The 15,350-nt window shown below is 48.3% G+C and overlaps 1 protein-coding gene across 2 annotated transcripts in view; it reads left to right on the top strand.

The window, feature by feature from the left end:
• Window positions 1–339: 339 nt before the first annotated feature.
• The window catches only part of Ntn4 (netrin 4), a 100,328-nt gene continuing 85,317 nt past the window's right edge, over window positions 340–15,350 (top strand). For both annotated transcript variants that reach the window (XM_013350405.2, XM_005358155.2), the window contains exons 1-2: window positions 340–850; window positions 3,872–4,401. In XM_013350405.2, coding sequence (XP_013205859.1) covers window positions 796–850; window positions 3,872–4,401 — 585 coding nt within the window. In that variant the 5' untranslated portion in view covers window positions 340–795. The remainder of the gene's footprint in view (window positions 851–3,871; window positions 4,402–15,350) is intronic.

The raw sequence follows: 15,350 nt of genomic DNA, 5'->3' as shown, positions 1-15,350 counted from the left end.
GCTTGTTTTTCTGGGTGATTTTGGAAAGTAGTAGCTCGCCTGTTTCGCGGGTTTTTAAGCCCCTTGGCATGCCCTGACCTGATCCGGAGGGAGTCAACTGCTCTCAGGAATGTTCCTGGAGAAGGTGGGAGACTGCTTCCCAGGCGAGGCCCGTGGGTGCTGGAGGGCACCCGCGAGGTCAGGCGGGGAGATGCCCGCAGCGGGGGCGGCAGGGACCCCTCCCCGGGCGGCGGTGACGACGACCGGACCGAGCGCCTGCACCGCCCGGGCTGTCAAGCGCGGGGGGCGGGCGGGAGGAAGGGGTGGAGGTGCGAGGGGCGGAGGAGGGCTGGCACCGGAGCGCCGCGGTGTCGGTGCAATAAAAATGCATCCCATGGAACTGCCCATGGAGAAGAACGGGACCGAGCCGCGGCGGCCACAGGAGGTGGGAAAAGCGGAGGAGGACGGCCGGGAGGCGGCGGCGGCGGCCGGGAAGTGAAAGGTCTCGCAAAGTTCAGCGTCGGCTGCGGGCGCCGAGCCCCGGGCGAGCGGCTCACCCGCCCTCAGGGCCGCTCGGCGGGCAGCGGCCAGGCCGGCTATGGTCCCGGGGCTCCCGCCGCTCCTGAGTTGCCCGGGCCCCGCCAGGCCGGTGCGCGACGGTCACCCCGCCGCCCGGCGCGGCCCCGGCCCGCGTCTCCGAGCCCACGGTGCCCACTGAGCGAGTCTGGCGTCCCGGGAGGAGGAAGAACCACCGAGCCCCGGTGCTCCCGAGGACCGCTGCCGCTTCATCCCACCCGCTCCCGCCGCTGCCCGGCCATGGGGAGCTGCGCACGGCTGCTGCTGCTCTGGGGCTGCTCGGCGGTGGCCGCAGGTGGGTGGTGACGCGGCCGGGCCCCCACCCCTCTTTCCTTGCTCCTGTCCCCCTGACCCCCAAGCTCGGGGACTGGGGGATGTAGGGGACCCCGGACAGGGAGCCCTGAGCTCGGCTACCGAGGATGAAGCGAGTGGCCATGTTCCATCTCCTTTGCCCGCGACTCCGCACTTTCAAACACTTGATTTTTTTTTCCCCTGCTACTGAGATACACATGTCCTTGAATAACCAGAAATCCTGGGTACGCCCTACAGGAGATAGAGAGATCAGTGTTTCTTTCTGGGTTTGGCTCGGGGGTGAAAAACTGCCTTTGCACTTGGCGAGGGGAACAAAGGACCCAGCTCGCCATCCCCGGGCTCTCCATGGCCTGAGGAGTGACGAGGAGGGGTGGCCCAGAGACCCTGGGCGTGCGTGGGCTGAGATCGCTCTCTCAGTTAGAGCGATCACCACCTTCCCGGATCTTATTTTGTGTACTTGGGAACCAGGTAGGGCCACCTAGGGTGAGGGTGAGCGCCCTCTTCCCGGGTCGGTGGCTCCAATCCAACGTTGTAGAACTCGGAGCTGGGGACCATGGGGGGTGGATCACTCAGGTGGTGATTGCCCGGAGCTGGCTGACTGCCCCTGGGGAATCGGTACCCTGGCCGAGGCTCTGCAGGAGGTCGGAGGCGGGTCTGCTCCTCGGTTGGCTCAGTAACTGGACTACGGGGCAACCGTCAGATGTCCTCTCCCTCCCACCCCAGTCCTGGCTCTCTTGGGCTGCCCTTAGGTCACCGGTTCCAGGCTCGCTGGTCCCTGAGCTTCTTCTCCCCCTTCCTTCTCACAGGCCACCTGGCCTTCAGTTGGACTAAGTACAGCACGGTGGGGTACAGGGTCAAGATGGTGAGGCACCCTGATTTCATCCTTGCTCTACAGAGTGGAGTTAGAGGAGAGAGGAGAGTTGGTTAGAGGCGCCGGTTGGAAGATTCAGAGCATTGTGGCAGGCATCTTTTTGGTTGGGCTGCTTCCACTCTCTCCTCAGAGCTGCTAGCAGGAAAGTCTGCATCCTCAACGAATACCCGCCACAATCAGTTCAGGGATCTCCACTGTTTTTGTTCACCGATAACTATTACCAAATTATTAGGGTGCGGTAACTTTTATTCATTTTTTCCCCCAAGGATCTGTCAGACTTCTCAGTGTTAAAGAGCTCACTTGAACTCTTCCTGCTCACACTCCTTATTACACATTGCACATCCATGCTCCCATATCCCCAAAGTGAACTTTTCATAAACTTTCCCCTTTCCAAGTCATGTTATGACGCCCCCCCCCCGGAAAAACTAAGGGAGCAATCAAGAGGTTGTAAAAAAAAAAAAAAGCACGGGGCGAGTGTTGCAAGTCACAGCTACTTGTACAGGCAGTATGCGCTTTCCCCCTGGATGTTTCACAGGTGAGTCATAACACCGTGTGTTTATGTGTTTCTGGCTACAGGCAGCTGTTGCGCCCGCTAATCAGAACAATGGCAAACAGTCTGAGCATGGGACGCATTTTCATTTGACAGTTAAAACATAACGCCTGAGGAAGCCCCTCATTTGGTCTGAGCCGGTGTGAGACGGTGATTGTCACTGTGTGAAATCTCTCCTCTCCCGTCAAAGCTGTCATTTGCCTCCCATCCAGTGCCCCTATGATAACAATTCAGAGGTCTGTCTCTTAAGCAGAAACATTCAATTAGCCAGAATTTGGGGTTCGGTTTCCTTTTCCCTCTTTTCCTCTGTGTTTTAATTTTTCTTAAATGGACAATTTTTTTGCTTACGGTATTCATAATTAAAATGGCAAACTCGAATTAAAGGATTATGACAGGTAGCCAGAATGTGACTAAGTGGATACTGTTTATCGTTCTAAGTACTCCTGAAACAGTAAGGTGGGTGGGAACCTTGGGAGGAAGAGTATGTCTCTTTAAGATGATGCTTAGTTCATGGCAGTTGTTAGAGGGGCGGTTTGGTGGGCCAGCCCACCAACATTCTCCAGCTGGGCTAACAGGTAGGTACTGCAAACCTGCCATAGGAAGAAACGCTTAAGAATTAAAGAGCGGGGACTATAAGGTTTCCCATTGTTTGGTAGTTTGGAGGGTTTGTTTTTTTTTAAATAGTCACATTTAGTTAATATTAGACATGGACATCACACCTTTAAGAGCCAGTGATTTCTAGCTTTGCCACCTGAACTGAGGTCCCAATGTATATATGTTAAATATCTCGTGTTGGTTTTCCTAGAAGATCGCCCCACTTACTGGCTAGAATAACAAATAATAAAGAAAATGAAGGAGATGGGGAGATTGCTAGCTCAGATGCCAAGATGCTTGTCACATAAGCATGAGATTCTGGGTTCAGTACCCAGCAATCACATCAAAAATTGAGGTGTGATAGTGCATTTACAACACTGGAGAGGCTGAGACCAGTAGACCCACACAACTCATGGGCTAGCTAGGCTAGGCCACTTGGCAGTTCCAGGCCGGTGAGAGACTCTGTCTCAAAACCACAAGGAGGAGGGATGAAGAGATGGCTCAGTGAGTAAGAGCACTGGCTGCTTTTGCAGAGGACGTGGGTTCTGTTTCTAGCACTGAACACAACTCTCTGTGACTCCAGATCCAGGGGATCCAGTACCACCTTCTGGCTTCTTCGTGCACCTGTGTGCACATGCACACACACACACACACACACACACACACACACACACACACACACAATAAATTTAAAAGCAACAAGGAAAGGTATATGGTATCATAAGGAACAATACCCAAGGTATTCTGGCCTATACATGCACACGTGCACACACTCACTTGTACACACATCCAGTTGCACACCTGAACACACACACACACTTGTATACACGAATCACTAGTGTTCATTGTCCCGTTTGGTAACTTCTCATATAGAAAGGCCAGAGGTCTTCGGAGGATATCTTGACTGTTGTGGGTAAATGAGGGACACAGCAGATCACTCCCATTTCCAGTGAGTTTGTCTTGAATGGCCTCCGCTCTCCCCTCCACAGGACTGAGCGGAGTAGCCGGCGCTAATTCTCGCTGTGAGAAGGCCTGCAACCCTCGCATGGGCAACCTGGCTCTGGGGAGAAAACTCCGGGCAGACAGCACCTGTGGCCAGAACGCCACCGAACTCTTCTGCTTCTACAGCGAGAACGCCGACCTCACCTGCCGGCAGCCCAAATGCGAAAAGTGCAATGCGGCCCACTCTCACCTGGCCCACCTGCCCTCGGCCATGGCCGATTCGTCCTTCCGGTTTCCGCGGACGTGGTGGCAGTCTGCGGAGGACGTGCACAGAGAAAAGATCCAGTTAGACCTGGAAGCGGAGTTCTACTTTACCCACCTCATTATGGTGTTCAAGTCCCCCAGGCCTGCAGCCATGGTGCTGGACCGGTCCCAGGACTTTGGAAAGACGTGGAAGCCTTACAAGTACTTTGCAACCAACTGCTCGGCTACTTTCGGCCTGGAAGACGATGTTGTCAAGAAGGGAGCTCTCTGCACATCGAGATACTCCAGTGCTTTCCCGTGCACTGGAGGAGAGGTAAGGGCACCTGTTTAACTCTACACTGGAAGGGGAGAGAGGGGAGAAAAATGCCACCAGCCCACATTTTTTTAAAAAGCGTGAAGCTGTACTTGTAGCAACATGAAGGAAATTAGAATTTTTCGTGAGCTTTGTCATAAATTATTTCTCACCCTTGGACATGGATGTGCAGTTGTTCTCAGACAGCCGGCCCAGTGGCTGGATTTTCGTCGGGATTCTAAGGTTCTGGTTTTTGCATGTGTGCCCTCTCTCTACTCAGGATGCTCAGGCTGCTGGTCCCTCAGCTCGCGGAGGTGTTTACTGTGTTGCTGAGAAAGACTGCTCATGAATCACGTGGTGATGTTTTCCTGATATTCATAGCATAAATAGGCAGGAAATAAAACAAAGTCGGGGGAGGGGAAGAGATACCTTTATCAAAAGACTGTGAAGAGAGGGGCTGAGAAGGTGACTCGGTTGCTGAATGGCTTCCCTTGCAGGCGTGATGACCTTAGTTCAGAACCCCCACGGAAAAAGCTGGGTGTGAGGATGTATGCTTGCAACCTTGGGGCTGGGAAGGTAGAGACAGGAGGATCTATGGGTCTTGTTGGCCAGCCATTCCAGCCAAATCAGTGAGCCATGGGTTCGGTGAGAGACCCTGTCTCAAAAAGGAAGGTAGAGAGCCTGGGGGGATGGATCCTTGGCACGGATGTAAAATAACATAATAGGGGTCCCTAAGGCCTGCTTGCCGGCGCGCTAATCTAGCCAGCCGGCAAACTCGGGGTTCAGTGAGAGGTGCTATCTCAAAAGTTAAGGCAGAGAATCATAGTGAAAGATGTCAATCTCCGGTCTCCAAATGCATAATATACACACATGCTCACACACATAGACTGCACATGCATTACACACAGGCATCTAAGGCAGAGAAGTGATCGAGGAAGATGTCCACCAGCTGCCCCTACTCTCCACAAGCATGTATACATACATGTACATGCCTATTACACATGCACACACATACACTACACACACACAAAGAAAATAGAAAAGAGATCAGGGAGGGTGCTAGCCCTCAACGTCTCGTCTCCACACACGTACATGAATCATACAGACATGTACTTGTATACAGACAGACAGACAGACAGACACACACACACACACACACACACCCCTTGGAGGTTTGGTGTTAAGGTGACAAGAATGTGTGGAAAGCAAAGGGAGATTGTTCCTTTTAACACAAAGGACGGTTTGAGGCTCACATACACATGAACTCCACTTAGGGACTTGGGTCTGTCCTCTTTCCTCTGCCCAAAGTCAGGCCATGTTCTTTCTGTAAATCAGTCTTGCCAGCAACAGGTCCAATTTCTGTTTATTTTCTCTCCCCTATGGGGAGCATAGGGCTATTTCACTCTCATAGAGGCTCCTGGGAAGTTCTCCCTAGGTGTATGAGAAAGACAGACAGCGAAGTCAATGAAAGCAAGCCGAGAGACCCTGATGCTTTCAACAACTAAACCAAGAAATGCTGATTCAGGAACAACAAAGAGGGCTGGAGAGATGGCTCAGTGGTTAAGAGCAATGGCTGCTCTTCCAGAGGACCCAAGTTCGAGCCCCAGCAGCCACATGGCGGCTCACAGCCATCTGTAACTCCAGTACTAGGGGATACCATGCCTTCTCTGACTTTCATGGGTACCAGGCACATACATGGTACACAGACATACACACAGGTAAAACACTCATACATATAAAATAAAATTAAAAAAAACGGAAAATATTGAGAGGGAGCTGAGGGGGGGGGGAAGTGTCATCTTCTGATGCTGATACCTACCACGAATTTAAAGACTAGATAAGTAATGTGCACTCAGGGGTTGTCTTACATAATCCCCTGGCATCAAGACATCTAGTGCTCCCTGGAGACACTTTTGCCCTATGAGGAGCAGTGAATGCCAGAATGCCACTGGGATCTAGGAAGCCAGGGATAGAGCTAGGTCCCAGACAGTGCGCAGAACAGCATTCTCTACTCCTTCTCCAACAGGATTATCTAGCCCAAGATGTCAACACCGCCCCGGTTGGGAAAGTAGGAGCTGGGCGTCGGGCACGCATCCAACACACATGACATGAAGGCTATAGTCTCCGAGATAAGCAGCTCCCAGCAGTCCTTTACACAACTACCCACGGGCTTCCCAGATGGCAGCGTTTAGCGAACATTGATTGAGTCCCTGCTGTGTGTCAAGCACTGTTCACGGCGCTACTAGTTCTGCTTGCGCAGGGACCTGATGCAGTGTGTAGCGTGGGAATTCCTTCTTCCCCGGGGTCTCCGACACAGAGTCCCAATGCCTGTGTCTATGAGTTCAGCCCCAAAGCACTCAAGGACAGTGATACTGGAACCAGAGCCAGGAAGGGCATGGTCTGCCACTGTTTCCCACTCTCCTTAATAGTCCTTAAAGCTTGCTTCATATACACTGTCATGATGGGCATTTTTAGAGATATGAAGCAGGAAAGAGAAAGATAAGTTAGGCTCCTTGTTTTCTCATGTGGAGAACACTTTATGCTAAAAACAACAACAACAATGGTTTGAACTCTGAAACTACTTTGGGATTGACCCACAGGCTAGCATTACCGGGCCACATGTGTTTGTAAAGCAGCAGCAGAAATAGTGAACGCTCGAGCAGGTGCCACCCTGGGTTAGGGCAGCGATTTCACGATTATGCAGAGATCACTAATACAATACTTACCTGAGCCACCCTGGAAGCACAGACTAAACTGCTGGGTAGCTCAGTCTCTCAAGGGTTTGCCTCGCAAGCACAAGGACCCGTTTCCCATCCCAGAACCCACATAAAAAAGCAGGGCACGGTGCCACACACTTGGAATCCCCGCCCTGGGAAGGCAGACCTAGGCAGTCCAGGCTACTTGGTGATCTCTAGGCCGGTGAGACCCTGGCTTTAAAAAAGAAAAAAAAATAGACAGCCCCGGAGGAACAACATCTAACCTTGTCCGCTAGCATCCACACATGCACATGTGTGCCTAAACACAAATGTGCACATGCACACACTTGTGCACAATATTAAATAGTTATCGTCACCAATACTTACATCACATTCCAAGCAGAGACTACAATTTTTATCGGGGATTTGAATGGACAGATACCCTTTTAAAAACACGTTGTAAACGTTTTAGGTTACTCCCGCTACTTTAGCAGACTTCTGTTTTAAGGGCGAGGAAATCTTGAGTTCATCTTAGCGCCCCCTAGAGCACTAAGAGAGCCTTGCTTCAAGATCAGAGTCAAAGGAAGCCCCCCTCGGGCCCTTGGGAGAACTGACCTCTCATTATTTATTCTAAAACAGAAGTAGAGCAGAATGAATCGCGCTGAGCTACAGTGAATTTTGCCGCTAACACTGAAAACCACCAGGTTGTATCTTTGGAAACAGAGTGTTCAGAAAAAAACAAGCCCGTGGCTCGGATTTCAAACTGGACAGTCTCAGGTTCCATTTCTCGCTTGCCAATAATCTCGTCGATCTGTATCTTCCCGAATTCTATATGCCTTGCTCATAGCTTCGGTAGGCAGGCGTAGTTATGTGCCTGACATAATTTGGCTCCCAGGGTTCATTCAGAAATCTGGATCTGAGCCTTGAGATCTTATAGCTGCCCTCCTAAAGAGTCTCATGCCTCTATCGACAAAGCTGGAGGGACCACACTCTGAAAGAGAGCTTTCAGAACGTAGGTGCATTAATCCACCCAGTCTGCTTTGTGGGAGACAAATGCCATGGTTGAACCCAGGGCCTCGGACATTCTGGGCAAGCTCTCTACGTGGAGCCACATACTCAGCCCGGAAAGATTGCTTTTTGGCCGGTTGTGGTGGTGCACGCCGGCAGGATTTGCTGAAGGAGGCAGAAGCAGGAGGATCACAAGTTCGAGGCCAGCCTGGGTTACACATTTTTTTAAAAAAAAGATTACTTTTTAAACCATAGAGTTAAACCTGCCACACAGACATCCTTTAAAAGAATGGGGTGTGGTTATTTTTTAAAGCGTACCTCCTACCCAGGAGACAAGTCTTGCTCAGAAGTAGCATGATTTGCCCAGCAACTTATTGTAAGCTGTAGGACAGAGTTAGGAACAAAGCTGCGGCTCTTCTGACCCTATCTGCCCTATAAATTATGTTCTTCCTCTAATAGTGACACCCCAGAACTGCTGGGCACCCCCATCCTTCCTCACTGCCTCGAAGAAATTTATATTTATTGCTGTTCATTTGGATGATATAAAGGGAAAAAGAATCTTCCAAACAGCTCTCTCCTAAGAAACAGTATCTTCTTGTTTCAGTGGCGTTTCAAGATGGGCAGATGCTATAACAGAATGCTGGAGTCTAGGCAATTTGCAGGAATGGGCATGCATTTGGTTTACAGTTCTGGAGGTTGCCAAGTCCAACATCACGGTACCGCTGTCTGCTTGGTGTTCTAACAGAATTAGGGCATCACATGTTTTCACAGCACAACTTGCTAGCTTGGGTCTCCTTACTTTTATAAAACTACTAACCCCATCCCCTTCTAATGCTCTCCCAATTACTGCTCCAAGCTCCTAGCTCCAAATGCTATCGACATATGAATCTGGAGCTAAAGTTTCCCACACATGACATTCTGGTGAGCAAAGTCAAACAACTGCAAGTGGGCTCAACAAAGTTGAACATCTGTAAACACAGATACTATCATGTGCCTTCCACGCCAGTGAGAGAAAAAGGAACATGACATTCAATTTAACTTGCCTGGCCATGGGCCCTCTTTCTGGAGCACCCCAGTTACGGTCGCCAGGACTCGGGAGCTCCACGGAGCACCGTGTGGGAAGTCCTGCAGTGGAGGCACCAAGGGCTGCCAAAGCCCCAGTGACAAAGGCTCAGACAGGCCTGGGGCTCAGGTGGTTTGATTTCAAGACTCTCTGTCAACCAGGGGCTTAGTCAATTTGACAGAGTAGTAGATAATAACAACCTTGAAGCTGGAAATGGTGAGTTAATTAGGCTTGTTCAAGGATGAAAAGAGCCCCCCTTACATCAGCCCTGGGCAAAGAAAATGTAGGAAAGAGAGGAGAGATAGCAGATCATTCAGGGTCTCCACCCCCCCATCTTCCAGGCTTCCCGGAAGTGGGATTTTGATCATGTGAACTGAAATCAATGGTAGCTGATGCAGATACCATCCGTCTCTCTGCTCACTCCCTGTACCATTAAATGATTATTAGAAGAATTCTAAACAAAATTTGGATCACAACCAATTGGCCCATATAGGGTTTTTTTCCCCCTCCAGAACATGTATCACACTCAAAGAGAATAAAGTCATGGGCAACAATAAGAAAGGCCAAGAGCACAAAGAGGAGCTTGGTCTTCTTGGATAGACAATGTCTGCTAACAAGGGTGGGGATTTTATCAATCTTATTTATGACTGTTGCCTTGACACGTAGGACGTTCCTTTGTTCATATAGGCAGTCAACAAATGTGTAATTGGGATGAATAAAGGGGCTGGGAAAGAGCAGAAAAATGCTCTTAAATTGAAAACGAAGGAGAAACAAATAAGGCCTGAGTGGGGACGAGAGAGGCAGAAGTTCCAGTTGACGTGCAAGAAACTAAGTTGGGGGTAATAGAAGAAACATGTAGGGAGGGACAATTAATAAGGACACCAATGTCTACCTGCCCAGCCATTTAAATAACTTTTGAGTTGCTGTGTGTCAGGACCCACTCTAGATTTTAGTGGTATATCAGTGAACCAGGCAGAATTTCCCTGTCCCAATGAAAACTTAGATTCTAATGCAGGGGCGAGTGGGTGGTTGGGATTGGGGAGTTGAGAATAAATAAACTATCATATACCAGAGAATGATAAATACTAAGAAGAAAATAAAGCAACACAGGAGAAGGAGAATGTCAACAAAGGGGATGCTACTTATAAAACTTATTAAGCAATTTATGTTTGATAGAATGGACAATGACTGAGCTTCTGGAAAGCCCTCATGCGTGAACAACATCTGTAACTTAGGTTGGGGATGGAATTCGGGTTTTCACACTCGTATAGCAAACACTTCACTGACTAAGCCATCTGTCTCTCCAACCCCCAGAGTGACGTGTCTAAAAAAAGTAAATTGAAATTGGTCGTTAATTACTGTGACACAGAGCAATCAAAATCCTTTTTTTTCCCCTAATCAATCAAAAACCACTTCATTAGGATGAGAGTATCTGGAAAGGTCTTTAATGTCACCTGGAGGTAGGGGTAGGGGTACGACAATGACGGGGGAAGAGAATACTACTCGTGAGTAATTTCAAGGCTGGAGAGTTTAAATGGCTTCCCTACAACTACCCCCACCGGACCCTGTCTTCCTGACTGCTGTTCCCACGACACACACTAAGCTGAAACGCGCCCGTGACAAGCTGGGTAGTGTGACCGCGGGTCCTGTGCACATTCCTTTTCTTTGCGATCTTACAGCCTATTGGGTGAGGGGGCATTTATGCACTGACTCCTTTAGTAACCAAGGACAGCAAATACGTGCGTAGATGGCCCTTTAAGGTCCAAGCATTTTGTTGTCTCTTTGTGATATTCAAAAGTTTGTATTCTAGCCGGGCGGTGGTGGCGCACGCCTTTAATCCCAGCACTCGGGAGGCAGAGGCAGGCGGATCTCTGTGAGTTCGAGACCAGCCTGGTCTACAGAGCTAGTTCCAGGACAGGCTCCAAAACCACAGAGAAACCCTGTCTCGAAAAACAAAAAAAACAAAAAAAAAAAAGTTTGTATTCTAATAGAGGTGACCAAAGTCTATAGTGCAGAAATCAATCAGCTGATTGGGTTTTTACATCTATTTGCGTGGATTCTGTGCTAAACTATGCTTGGGATTTTTTTTTTTAACTTGAAGGATAAAACAAGGTAATACAGGAGCAGGGATGCTTTGTAAACAATGTTCTTCACTTGGCTGCTGTTTTCCTCAGCTGCTGACATCTGTCTCACCAACAGTAGCAGTGATAAGTCATGATGGTGAGCTAAGATCTAAGTGGCTTTCCGATCGGAAGGACCCTGTAAGCGTACTGCAGACTACTTTCTTCCTAGAACCCCAATGAAGCTGGGCATGGTGGGGCTCGCCTTTAATCTCAGCACTGGGGAAGCAGAGGTGGAGGGAGCTCTGTGAGTTTGGGGCCAGCCTGGTCTACAGAGTGAGTTCCAAGATAGCCGGGGCTATGTAGAAAGACTCTATATCAAAAAACAGAACAAGAAGAACCCTATGTGGTCAGGCATCAACATGAACCGCGTTTCAAAGACATAAAAATGGAGACGTGGTGAGTCAGAGGAACTCAGAGTCAAATGAGCGATGAGCTAGCCAATCTGAGAGATGGGGTAGTGAATGTACCTTAGAATTAACGATATGAGTAAGTTCTAGTATAACTTCAAAGTAGAGAAGAAGGCTGTCAGGATGGCTCGGAAGCTAAGCACACTTGCGACAAGGCTGATGACCTAAGTTGGATCCTCAGGACCCATGAACGGAAGGAAAGAGCTGACTCTTGCAAACTGTCCTCTGACCCCCCACACATGTGCCATGGCATAAACCCCACCCCCACCCCAATAAATAAGTGGAGAAAAACTGCTGAAGAAGAATTTGTTAAGTAGACGATAAGACTAGAGCTAGATTACTCTGTGACTGCTAGAGACTGTCCAGGCTGATGGGTAATTTGAGATGAGCTGTGTTATATACGTTGGTTTAAGAAATGGCTGGTTGCTAATGTTGTAAAGATACTTATAACAACTGAAAATTTAGCATTAGCCCAGCGATTCTCAACCTTCCTAATGCTGTAACCCTTGAATACAGTTCCTCATGCTCTGGTGACTGCCATGTAAAATTATTTTCATTGCTATTTTATAACTATAATTTTGCTGCTGTAAATACCTGTGTTTTCAGATGGTTTTAGGCGGCCCCCGTGAAAAAGCACAAAGAGGTCGTGGCCCACAAGCTGAGAACCACTGATTTAAAATAAATTATATAGGAAGGAGTATGCGGCTTTCTGGAATTACTGAGCATGCTTCTTGATTGGTTTGTTTTGGAGAGGAGGGAAGTACCTTCCACCTAGCTCGTAACTACTCAAAGAAGTTTCTCGAAGTTAGTTATTTAATGTATTAATGTGTCTGTCGTCTTGAAGTTCTCCATTAGCTATAATTGTATAATACAGGTATACACACATACACACATCTTTCTCTATCACTCCCCATCTTATTAAGTCTCTCACTTAACCTGGCGCTTACCAGTTTAGCTCAACAGGCTGACCAGCAAGCTCCAGGGCCCTGCCTCCTAGCTCTATGCACACTCAACATAACATGAGCTTGCTACCATGTAGCACAAGCTTGCCATCATGTAGCACGAGCTTTTATGCAGGTGCTGGGGACCCAAACTCAAGTCTTCATGCTTGTGGGAGCACTTTGCCTGCTGAGCCGAGCCATGTCCAGAGCCATCTGAGGGACTTTCCACCAACACAATAATACCCTGATTGGTTTATTTGTTTATTTTTTAAAAAGTCTGTTTTGCATTTGTTTGTCTTGTACTTATTCTATTGGATACTTTAACTTTGCCAATATTTGGTCAAAATATTCTGGAAACTTTGTGAAATCAGAATGCAAAATGTCAAATTTTATTTTTTTCTTTTAGATTTATTTATTTATTAAGCATACAATGTACTGCTGACAAGGAAGGCACCATGTCTCATTACAGATGGTTGTGAGCCACCATGTGGTTGCTGGGAATTGAACTCGGGACCTCTGGAGGAGCAGCCAGTGTTCTTACCCTCTGAGCCATCTCTCCAGCCCAAAATGTCAAATTTTCATAGTGAGTCATTGAAATATTAAGGTTTAACGATAAAGAGCATGTGAGAGGAAGATACCTGGAAGTCAGGTATATGCAAAACATGTGGGGCAGCCTCAAGATATAGGGAACCTTCAAAACCAGAATAGAGATGAAGGGTATTAGGCGCTGGGAGCTCCAAAAACCCATGAGGTGATTCACATTAGATTGCTTCTGACCTGCGGTGGGATGTGTGTGGGAACGTGGGAGACTCTCTTCCTATTGGAACCTGCCTCCTATCTCTTCCACTCCCACAGGATTTGTTCATTGAGGGCCATTATTCTTTGTATCATTGTATTCCCCTCTGTGGATGCCAGCTCCCAAAGCTCTCACTGGCACAGACTCCTATAAGAAGTAAATATCTAAGAGACATTCCTCGAACTGGAACTGAATTGGATGAACTACCAACTGTTTACTGATTGTGCCGAGTGTTACACACTTACTAAGGAGTGATCCTTGCAAAATATTCACAGTTCATTCTTTCTCTTTAGGAATAGTTGGGGGAAAACTTAATTTGCAGAGAGAAGGTTTTGAGGTTTGTTTTTTTGTTTGTCCCTGTAGACTCGGATGGATGGATGGATGGATGGATGGATGGAAGGATGGATGATAAGAAAAATGCTAAGCAGGGAAGGGAAGAGGATGTGCAGAAGAGGAATGAATGCTTAGGCAGAGCCCCCAGGGAAAAAATCATGATGACTGTATGATAAAGTTCCAAAAGAAAGTTGTGAGCGGCTGCAGGCCTGGTCAGGAAAAGCAAGCGCCCTGGGCCTGCTGGCCTGGTGCTTTCAGAAACTCGAGGCAGCTGCTGCTGATTTAGCTGAGTAGGTGAGATTGGAGGGAAGATGGGTAGCAGCGAGGAAGTGGATCTCAAAAGCAGGTACCACAGGGAGGTCCAAATTCACTCCCAGATCACTTAAAATCAAATCATTATTTTCAGCACCTTCTTATACTTAAAAAAAAAAAAATCCAGTTTACACCACCAATTGGTTTAACTTCCTTATCATGGTATTAGTTTTTACCCCGAGTGGGATTGTGTTATGGGAGATTTTAAACAAATGGTTAACATAATATATTTTTAAGATGCATGTTAAGAAAAGACTACACAGGGAAGCAAGGTGAAGGAGGAATTAGGGACCAGCGGGAATGCACGGCGGAAATCAGACCAGACCTCACAGAGGCTAGATGGGCAGAGGGTGACAGTGGAGGTGGCAAAAAAAAGGTTGGATTCTGGGTGTGTTTATGAAGAGCTAACACATTTGCCAACAGGTTGGGTAAGCAGTGTGTGTGTGTGTTTGTGTAAGACAAAAAGACAGAAGGAGAAGGAGGAAGGAGAGGATAAAAGGGAACTATAATGATGCTCGTAACTTGTATACCTGGAACAATACAACAGCCCTTTGCTGAGAAGCAGAAGACTCTAGGGCGGGGAGACAGAAGCTAATTTTGACATGCTAAGTGTACGCTGTTTATTAAACACCCAAGTGCAGACACTGAGGAGCATTAGAGTTCAGAGACGTTGACAGTTTATGGACTATATATCAAGCTTTGACACTTGCTTGGGATAATCGAGGATACCGGTATGGATAGGAAAGAGGAAGGCCTGGGAACTAAGCCCAGGTAGGGACAACTTCGTCCATTGATGCTGCCGTTTCTGAAACACTCGTTAGAAGTCCTGAGGCATTCACAGAACCCAGTCTTGCTCAGCTATGGGACCAGTGGCAATTGTGTTCTGACTCCATTGAGTTGCCACAGCCAGAAGGATGGGTGTATAAAAGGACAGGGGAGAAGGGAACTGGGAGCCACACTTTGGGTTTCCACAAGAGGCACACAATCAAAGAGAAGGATGAAACAGTGGCTGGGACTGAGTGGCAGTACAGCCTTATGGGTCTACTGTCTATGGGTCCTCCATCAAGTTCTACTTCTCATCCACTGGCCTAAGTTCTAATTCAAGCTTATTTTGGGTGGGTGGGTAGATGGGTGGATGGGTGGATGGATGGATGGATGGATGGATGGATGGATGGACAGAGAGACAGCTAGTTGGGTGGGTGGATGGATGGATGGTTGGGTGGGTGGATGGATGGATGGTTGGGTGGATGGATGGATGGATGGATGGACGGACAGCTGGTTGGGTAGGTGG

This window comes from Microtus ochrogaster, chromosome 24 (assembly GCF_000317375.1).
Source record: "Microtus ochrogaster isolate Prairie Vole_2 chromosome 24, MicOch1.0, whole genome shotgun sequence".
Lineage (NCBI taxonomy): Eukaryota > Metazoa > Chordata > Mammalia > Rodentia > Cricetidae > Microtus > Microtus ochrogaster.
This window is presented reverse-complemented; position numbering and strand designations above follow the sequence as displayed.